This window comes from Cynara cardunculus, assembly GCF_001531365.2.
Source record: "Cynara cardunculus var. scolymus isolate 2C chromosome LG 4, CcrdV1, whole genome shotgun sequence".
Taxonomy (NCBI): Eukaryota; Viridiplantae; Streptophyta; class Magnoliopsida; order Asterales; family Asteraceae; genus Cynara; species Cynara cardunculus.
In genome coordinates this window covers 12,816,623-12,827,327 of record NC_037531.1, presented here as the reverse complement: position 1 = coordinate 12,827,327, position 10,705 = coordinate 12,816,623, and the positions used below count along the sequence as shown (strand labels likewise).

General features: G+C 36.2%; 2 protein-coding genes across 2 annotated transcripts; one reads left to right on the top strand and one right to left on the bottom strand.

Annotated features, from left to right (window-relative positions):
• The first annotated feature begins 768 nt into the window (after window positions 1-768).
• On the top strand, window positions 769-6,089 carry LOC112511464 (serine/threonine-protein kinase 16-like). The gene is made up of 6 exons (XM_025117089.1): window positions 769-1,266; window positions 1,426-1,568; window positions 2,751-2,894; window positions 3,104-3,289; window positions 3,961-4,085; window positions 5,600-6,089. Exons 1-6 carry the CDS (start codon window positions 1,068-1,070, stop codon window positions 5,823-5,825), a joined length of 1,023 nt encoding a protein of 340 aa, XP_024972857.1. The 5' UTR covers window positions 769-1,067; the 3' UTR covers window positions 5,826-6,089.
• A 1,973-nt stretch (window positions 6,090-8,062) lies between these two features.
• Window positions 8,063-9,775, bottom strand: LOC112511781. The gene has a single exon (XM_025117545.1). It carries the CDS (start codon window positions 9,695-9,697, stop codon window positions 8,363-8,365), a length of 1,335 nt encoding a protein of 444 aa, XP_024973313.1. The 5' UTR covers window positions 9,698-9,775; the 3' UTR covers window positions 8,063-8,362.
• Window positions 9,776-10,705: the final 930 nt, after the last annotated feature.

The following is a 10,705-nucleotide window of genomic DNA, read 5'->3' as shown; positions in this document are numbered from 1 at the left end:
TTACACGAATTCAGATATGGAGCTTTAATACTTACACACAATCTACTTGTATTTTGAGTTTTAAGTAATATGCATTAATAAACAGTACTTTACGCATAAAAAATAGTTTTTAAGAATTTTTGTCAAATGCTTTATAATATAGTATAGATTTTTTTTATAATTTAATTTAAGTTTAATAATGAAATAATTTATTTTTGGTTTAATAACATAACATTCTATAAAGATAACGTATTATGTTAGAACTCAATGATTATCCTAATTATATTTTAGATTTTTTATATTTAAAATTAAATGTTTATCATGTATTTGATTGTATTTATCTGCAGTTAGTTACACGAATTCAGATATGGGATGAAATCGGATAGAGATGAAATCTGGTTTAAGAGTTTTAAGAGTTTTTAAAAGTTTTAGCCAAATGCTTTATAATATAGTATAGATATAGATAATAAATATTATCCGTTTTAAGATAAATGTAAAAATTTTCTTTATGATAAATTAATTCAAGTTAGATATTTTTTTTTTTATGAAATGGAAGTAAAAACAAGTTAATAGCGATATTTCTAAGTAGTACATACATATATAGGCCAACAAAAATAAAATATGTAGGATGAAAATGTAATAGAATTGTTCATTTTGGATCCTTTTTTACTAAAACTATAATTGAAGGACTAAAAATGAAAAATGGGATGATAGAACAATGTACGTTAATCACACTTTAATCTTAGTCGGTGAGTAAATGCAGAGTTGACAATTGCTTGGTTCAAGGGGATTTGGATCTTGTGTTCTTCCTTTTTCGATCCACACGGCTCAGCCATGCCTACGATTGTCTAAGATTTGCACAATTTGCAATCACCCTCAAAATCTCCCATTCATCTGTCCTTATTTCTAGAGGGAAAACAATCGACCCGTTAATTTCAGAGAGAGAAAGATCGATCGTGGCAGATCTGTTTCCGTTTCGCCAAATTTTCATTCATTGGAAGGGAAACAAACAATCAAGAAAGACAAGTGTGTGGGATAGAGAAGGTGATTCGCATTACAGGGAGCATTGCCATTGACAAGGGTAGAAAATGGGGTGCTCTTTTTCGGGACTCAACGCCCTATACGATTCTGCCGCCGGTGATGTTTGGATCAACGAACACCGCTTCAAGATTATCCGGAAGCTCGGTGAAGGTGGTTTTGCCTATGTGTTTCTAGTTAAGGAGGTTATCAATGAGTCTTCCGATGGTGGCGTCTCTAAGAAATTCAAAGACCCCTCTCACATATCTGGTATGAACGAAAATCGCCAGTTTGCATTCCTATTTAGGTTTTCAAAATCTGCACATTGTGATCTCTGGTTTCGTCTTTATAGATTCATATAATTGTGTGACATGTGGTGATTTAATGAGATTTAATTGTGAGGTTTTGAAGGAATGATTTTGTCTGCAGATGATGGAACTTATGCTATGAAGAAAGTTTTAATTCAGAATAATGAACAGTTGCAGTTCGTGAAGGAGGAGATCCGTATCTCGTCCTTGTTTAACCACCCAAATCTGCTTCCTTTACTTGATCATGCCATTATTTCAGTAAAGGTGAGAGCTGTTCACATCCCAGATCTTGGATTATATGAAGTTGTTATCTTTGTACAAGATCATAAGGGTGTTTATCATTTGATGATAGATCTCGTAGTTGGCTAACTTGTGCTTAAAAGATTCAAATAAAGTTCATTCAGATTAGAGTAGATTTCAGATTGACAACCATTTTGCTAAAAAACTGTATCTATCCCATGATATATAACATACCTGGTACTCAATTTCACCTAGGATCATCTATGTTTTTTTTGGTAACCGTGGGTGTCTGGGCCAGCTTGCGCACAGCCCGACTAATCCCATGAAGCATTGAAGATAATAGTCTGGAAAATACCTAGAGGCCCTGAATAGACTCTAATTGGTGATCTGTGGGAGGACCCAAAGGCCTATGTTTATTTGCCGGTTGAGCTGGCCCTCAAGGTTTAAGATCATCTATATATGTTGCCTAGCTCAAATTTAGCATTTGTATCAGAAATTCATCACTGCTCCTTATAAGTAAGTCGTATCACGGTACGAAAAGGGTTGCTCAAGAAATGCTTTTTATTAATTTTTAGGTTATCTAGATGTTCTGGATGATGTAAGAATTTCAACATCCAATTCCTGGATGATATATCCACTGAAATAGAATATGATTGTGTTCCGAATTCCTGGATGATGTAAGAATTTAGTATATTCAATTCGATCCAAAACTTCCCAAGATTCATAGCATCATTTGAACATGGCATAAAGCTAAATCAACGTCCATTTGAACAAAATGTACACTCAAAGCTCTCTTTACTTTTATATCTCACAGTTCATGTAGTGAGCTGGTCTTAGAGTTGGATGCCAGTATATTCCTGTGAAACTTAATGAGAAGAAAATTGGTCTGCTAAAGAAAAACTAAAAAATTTACCCACTTTTAAAAACACTTTACAAAAAATAAATTGAATTCCGTTAACATGTCTAAAGAAAAGAATCACAGGGAAATGTAGGATAAAATGAAGGTGCTTCATTTGAAAGCTGGAAAGAGATATCAACATATGTCCTTTGACAGTGACTATTTCATACACAGAAAAAGATGAAGTAAGATTGCTGGAACAACTAACATAAATCGAGTTATACCCTTGAATGTTGTGTTTACTCTGTGGGTTGAGAAGTTTAGCTTAAATGGTCGTATTCATAAGAAAGTTATATTCTCTTTGCTAGGGCACACCAGAACAAACTTGGACGCACGAAGCATATCTATTATTTCCTGTCCATTTGGATGGGACATTGCTGGACCATGCAAAAGCTATGCAAGCTAAGAAGGAGTCCTTTTCTACCTCTGATGTTCTCGAAATTTTCCGTCAGGTAACTAAATTTTTTTATACAACTTCATACTTTCTATTCTTGTATGCAAGTCAAGAGATCTGTTTCAATTTGGTTTCCATGCGTGTGTTATATATGTCTGTGAACACTTCTAACAATCATCAAACATATAATTGCCAATATTTGAAAGACATGATTTTGTGATCTGAATCGAAGATGTTTTTGTTATGTACTGAAAAAAAGGCTTGCAGCTTTGTGCAGGACTTAAGCATATGCATAATCTTGAAACTCCATATGCGCATAACGATGTCAAACCTGGAAATGTCCTTCTCACACATCGTAAAGGGCAGCCACCATTGGCTGTCTTGATGGATTTTGGAAGTGCTCGTCCTGCTAGAAGGCAGATCCGCTCTCGATCAGAGGCGCTCCAGCTGCAGGTTCTATCCCCTGCACTTCCTTACATTTTTCAAATAATTTCCCAATTCTTACCCCTGAGAACTGAGTCTTGGCCTCTTAGTCGCATATCTGCCATATTCCCTCTTTTAAAATGGCATGCAGATTTATAAAATTTGTTTTCCTGATAGAAGCTGCGTATTACACCTCTGCACCTATTTTCTTTAATACCAAAAGGGTATACTATACTGGTTGACTCATGATTGAGGTTGGTTTAGGGGCCGTTTATCAAACGCTTACCGGGTAAGCGTTTAACGACAAGAGTTATCACTCTTGTTTACTTATGGATAAAGTTCCAAGCCATCAAAATGGATTGATGGTAAGCGTTTATAACCCGGTAAGCGCTCACCGGGTAAGAGTCATCACCCTCACTTACCGGTTAAGACTCTCGATCCTTGCCTTCCCTCTTACCGGGTAAGATTCCCGGTCATTGTTATGTTCACCCAGGACGGTAATTGAACTGGTAAGCGCTTACCAAAGTGTTTAGTAATCGGCCCCTTGGTGTTTTGCTTTCAAATATGTTGAAAATTAGAAATTTATTTCTAATCTGAGGTGCTGTCTACATCTTTCAAAAAACATTTCCCAGCCAATATTTCTTAAGTGTGTAGGTTACTTTGAACTATTTGAGTAACGTTTTGTTTAATATGTTGGTTAGGAATGGGCAGCTGAGCATGTTTCAGCACCTTTCCGATCTCCTGAATTGTGGGATTGCCCGAGCCATGCAGACATTGATGAAAGGACTGACGTATGGTCTTTAGGTTGCACTTTGTATGCTATAATGTAAGTCTCACTTCTCTTTGCAACGAGTTAGTTTTTTATGCATGAACTTGGTTGTACTCTTCATTTCTATGTGATGTTGATTTATTAGTTTTGTTCATAACTTAAACCAAATCAAGCAAAACGAACCCAGTATATCCCTTATACAGGTAGGATAATATTGTTCATAACTTGAGAATGCAAATTGAATCTTAGGAACATACGCCTGAAGTAGGCAACTGCATAATGACAGTATTTTAATCTAGAAATACATTAGTATTTTGTAACTACTAATGGCAAAAGTCTGATTTTGGATCGGTAGTCGAAACTTTTGCAAAAGTGAAATATTCCATTCATTTGGGTACCCTGAAATGAATTAGGCACTATTTGGTTAAAAGGACTCTTTTTCCTCCAAGTTTCCACATTGTATTTCCTCTTGATTAGGGGATGGCAAAAATAACCCATATCTGAATGGACCTGATACCCGAACCCGGTTTGACCGGAGAATCCCCAAGTTGACCGGGGATGGGTTCATGGATGAGGAATCCCCGAATTTATAATCTAGGGAAGGGGATACCCCTCGTCCCCGACCCCGAATACTAATAATAATTTTTTGTGTATATATTTGATAAATATGATAATAAAATGACAAACCTAAGGAGTATATAAATATATTATATAATAAGTATAATCAATCATTACGAATGGAATAACAATGTGGATGTATATTGTATAAGATTTCAGTCATTAAGTATTGTAATTGATATATTTGTGTTTGAACTATGTTTATTTACTCTTTTACAAATTGAACAAAAAATTTGTTTGATTAAAGGTTTAGCATGCTATGTCGTTAAAACGTGAAATTGACATTTATGTATATGCATATATAAAAAGATATTTTGTAAAAAAATAAATTGTATCCATGGGGTAAAATCCTCGATTCCCTGGTGGGGATGGGGATCGAGGCCCCCGATAACCCCTACCCTATTGTCATCCCTACTCTTGATGGAATATAGTTGGTGGGTTGGGTTCAGGGTAAGAAGGGACCTCCACCATTGGATCAATCCTAATTGAAGATCAACACGAATGAGATGTACCGAATCAGTTCCAGTGAGAAGCGCAATTCATGGGTGGGGGTGAGATTAAAAGTGATCAAGGGTCCAAATCCCTTCTTATGCTTCTCACCTTTACTCTTTTTCTCACAAGATCCTTCATCATATAGTCGTATCCAATTACTACAAGAACAAATATGTAAACAAGGCGGGTGCTAGGTGACGAGCCCGTTTTAACCTCATTCTTTTACATGATTATTTAGTAACCAGCATGCTTTTCTTTCTTTTTTTCTATGCTTTACATTCCTTCCTCTTCTTTTAAATTGATAAGCACTTTGTCGATTAGTCAACATTCGACATTCTAAAGATCGAATTCTCTCTATCGCCTTTAACTTAATACAGCTGAGTAGATATATATTACTCTTGAGTAGGACTAGAAAGTGAGAATCTAATAGATATCAATCTATTCTATGCCATATTTAACAGGTATGGTGTTTCTCCATTTGAGTATGCACTAGGGGAGTCAGGAGGAAGCTTGCAGCTGGCTATCATAAATGCACAGATAAAATGGCCAACGACCCCTAAACCATCATATCCAGAAGCCCTTCATCAGTTCGTTTCATGGATGATCCAGCCTCAAGCGACAGTTCGGCCTCGCATAGACGACATCCTCATCCACGTTGACAAATTGATCACAAAATTCTCCCAGTAAACTCAACTTCACTCAATGTATCCTCTCATTAGTGGTTACCATCCACTTCATAGATATCATCAATCTTATATTTCAAGTAAAAATGTGAACAACAAGAAGAGTTGCTAGTTTATTGTCATTAGATATGTTTTTGATGTATCATTTTGATTAGAAATATTGGAACTTGCAGTTTTTGTAATATTTATGGGAGCACTGTTTAAAATAATACATTCTCAGTGGTTGGTTTGTATAACATATTCAGGAACTGGTGTCTTTCTGAACTCACTGGCTGTCTTCAATCTCCACTGCAGCAATAAAAGGTATAAACCAGTTCTTATTCTTGCATAAAAGCTGCATTTTCTGAACCTATTAAGGTCTACTTTTTGCTTCAAGGTGGATGGAGAAGTAACTTTGATCCTATTATTCTCATTTTCTGTTTCTGGTGGTCATCATGTGTTTGATTCATAATTCTTGACATCTATAGTGAGACTTAGTCAACGGATTTGTTTACGAGTCTCTCCTTGTTGCTGCACGGAAATTGACACGTTTGTTAGCCGCTTTTCCCAAGCCGAGGGTCTTTCCAGGGACAACTACTCTACTCATTGGGGGTAGACGTTAGGTCTGTAAGGATTACTACCCTATGCTGTTACAACGGTCAAAATTCAAAACAACGGCCATAATCGTGATTCGATATAGTGGTTGTCATTGTGATACAACGGTCTATTAGAACTATACATATACACAGACATAAACACAACAAAAGTATACATTTTAAACGTAAAGAAGCCAAGTTTCACACAAAGGAAATAGCAAAAGAGGTCGTATAATTCATGAACTTGTCGACTGTTAAACAAAAGTCCGGGTTAAACACTAAGAGTAGGACTGCTACCACAACTATTACACCCAAGACCGTGAACCACTATTGCACCGTTAGAGCACACGATGCTGATTGCTATTTTATCACCGTTGTAAAATATAAAAATACCGTAACAAGAGTATTTTGATCATTTTATTATTTTTATAACAATTTTGAAGTTAACGTTGATTCACATATGAATTTTTATAACAATTTATCGTTGGAAAAATCCATTTGAAGATGCATATGAATACTTTGTAACGTTGATTCCCATGTATACATCTTCAATTAGATTTTTTCGAATTGTTTAATGGGTTAACATATGAATTTTCACTTCTTACATTCTCACGATATTTAATCTTTATTTGAACCGACTCCTAATCGTCCACACGATAATGGCAGTATCTTGTACCTGGACCGGTGAATAGGGTGTAAACAATCCGAGCTTTTAACGTTCAACTCAAGCTCGAGCTTAATAATTCTCGAACTCGAGTCGATCTTGAATGTAAAATAGAACTCCTTTAACTCAACGAGCCGAGCTTTATAACATTAATGTTCAACTCAGCTTGTTTAAAAACTCGATTCAATTTTTTGAATCGAGTTAAGCCGAAACGAGCCATTTGAAATTTTTTCGAGCCAAACATGCTCATATATTTATTAATCATACAATAAAAATATAAAAATTATCAAGCTCAAGCCGATAAACGAATTAATCAATCGCGAGTTCGAACCCATAAATGAGCATCGAGCTCGATAACTCAAAAAATATTCAAGCTCGAGCTCAAGCCCTACATTGAAAAAGTTAATCGATCTCATCGAGCTCGAACCTAGCATTAATTCTTTGAACTTGACTCAGTTAACCTACTACTTGACTCGACTCGTTTACACCCCTGCCCAAGAAATTTGTTTTTATATAACTGGCTGCTCCCACCATCGTTACCCTCTACTTCCATGGCAAAGTAGCTTCGATAATCCACTTCCTTCCATCAATTCAAACGTTTCTGAAGGTGCCACAGAGGCTCTATTATATTTATATATACGTCAACGTCCAAAGTATGAACCAGGCAATATGTGGTAGTATTAATGTTCAGAGGGCACCACACTCAAACGGCCGTTTACTAAACACTTACCGGGTAAGATAAACCAATATCACTTACCTTACCGATTGAGCATGGTAAGAACCGAGAATTTACACAGAACGAGGCATAGCAAGGATTGAGAATCTTATCTGGTAAGTGAGTAGAAAATACTTTTACCGGGTTTAAGATGCTTACCAACAATCCATTTGGTAAATGGCTACTTAATCAATTATCATTTGAACAATGAGATGAAAGATAAAGCTGAAAGCTGAAGATAAACATGGGCATCACGAATCAAACATTTAGAACGAAATCGCCAAGGATAGCGACATACTCTACTCTATTTAGAACAAAATCGCCAAAAATTTGCCTAAAAAAAACTCTATGCCAAAAGATCAAACAACCCATGAAACAAGTCCAAATGACCAATTTGTTCACTGCAATTGAGGCTCATAAATCTCCCATCATTTTGATCAAAGAAACCCATAGAGGTTGCCTATCAATCATATAATTCACACAAAAACACATTATAAATCTAGCTGTTCTATGTAAAACCATCTACAATTCACAGCCTAATATATATATATATATAACTTCAAAACCATATCTCACCTTTTCAAACCTTAACGATCACGGGCACCTCTTTCTGCCCTCCGGCGTTCATAATCAAGATCATCCGTCGGCAACTCATGGCGGCAAACAGGACAAGTATTCCGAATACTTAACCATGGAACAATGCAATCCCCATGGTATCGATGACCACAAGGAAGCTGCTTTCCCATTAACCCAACTCCGATTTCATCCTTACAAACAGCACAAAGTGCATCGTTCTTTTCAAGATCCAATTCGGTCATCACCACGGATAAAAGATTCTCCACCACTGTTCTGGCGGCCGGTGGTCGCCCCAAAGAAGATACATCGGCGTCTGCAAATTGCTCAAATAACATATCATATTCTGCATAATTGTATTCATCATAGTGACCACCTGCTAAATCTTGGGTTCCTTCAAGATTGTGGACATTCAACAAGACTTCCCACTCCAAAGAAGATGTATCTGGCTGTTGTTCTTCCAATTCGTGGGTAGCGATAGGGATATCTGGTAGAACAGAAAGATCATCATCGGCTTCTGATTCGAAAATCATATTTAGTATTTCTCTGTCGTCTATCCGATCATCGACTTCTTCCCATTCGAAATCTTGATTGCCTCTATCGTTATCATCTTCTAGCTGAAAAGCATCCCAAGAAAGACGAAGGTTTGATTCTACGTCACGACCAGCATCCGTCGCGAAATCAATATCGTTTTCTCCGGCGACATCAGTATCCGACCCCAAATCTGGCACCCGGAAACCCTCCATGATGTATTCCGGCCCAACTGATCTGTTAGACGGATTTTCTGATTCCGATCGAGCATTGAGAGTTCTCCTGGATACGAAGAAATCATCCCCACAATCAGCAAGCATAAACCCTGAATTATCATCACCATTATTACGCTCATTATTAACTTCGACAGGGAACCCTAACCCTAACCCCAAATCATTCGCATCCGGTCCCTCATTCCCTCCGATCGGCCCAAGGCTCCGATCAAGGTTACCCGAATCGCTATCTATAATCACAGGTGATGCAGAATGCGATTGCGATTGCGATTGCGATTGTTCAACGCGCTGGTGAAACATATCGATTACGAAATTCATCTGGTTCTCTCGGTCGAAAAGGACGGAATCATCCTCGTTGGGGGAAATTCGAGTGGGGTTTCGATCGGTGTGGCAAAGAAAACCATCGAAGGAAAGGCAATCAAGATCCGAAGGGTAAAGATCGAAGCCATCAAGATCGCAAGAACAGTTGTTATCGGGATGGAAGGATACCACAACCTCGTCCCTATCATCGTATTCTTCATCATCATCATCGTCATCCTCGTCATCATCATTTCCATGGGGTTGAAGGTAGGATACCTCCGCCATAGGTGATGGTGGATGATAGATCGAAGACGGGTGTCTGGTTCGTGACTGAAATTAATAAGAAAACGCGTGCAAATAGGATTTTTGGTGGTTGCTGTCGAGAGGTGAAAGTTGCTGGTCACCAGAGTTTTTGACTTCTAGATACTCACCGTATCGTATCTCACTTTCTTTTTCATTTTCTTTTTGCAAAACTTTTAATTAGAGTAAACTACACTTTTGGTCCCTATACTTAGACCAAAGTTTGAAACCCGTCTCCGTCTTTCAGTGAATCTAAAATCCGTCCCTATTTTATTTTGTACATACGGCTTTGAAACGGGCCATTTTCCCTATCTCCATTGACGCATACATCGTTAATTGAGGGGAAATTCAATCATTTTGCATCTTTTAATCAATAAAATTAAGTGTATAACATTTACAAGTGTTTGATATTATATATATATATATATATATATTTGTACATACTATATTATAAAACCATGTTATAATATCAACAGAGACAAAAAAATAAAACGAAACGTTAAAATCAAGATGTATCGCACTGCATTGTGAGAGTACTCTTCTATATATATATATATATATATATATATACACACACACACACATATATATATATATATATATATATTGTACAAACCTCATTCAACAAATCATAATTTTTTATTTTGTTTATTCTTTTTGCAATTATAAGAGGTTGATTAATTATTTATATTATGTAGGGTGTTAATCATAGATATCATCATCTTAATTATTTTAATTTTAGAGAAATACATGAAACAATTTCATCAAAATTTCATTAAGTATCATATGAAATAATTTTATAACCATATATAAAACAACTTCATAAAAAAAAGTATTATATGAAACAATTTCATGAAAAAAGTTCATAAGATTAAACAATGAAATCGACGGATGAGGGTGGTTTGCACGGTTTGTACTATATATATATATATATATATATATATATATATATATATAGGGGTTGGTTCAAATACTAACCAAAATTTTTGTGTT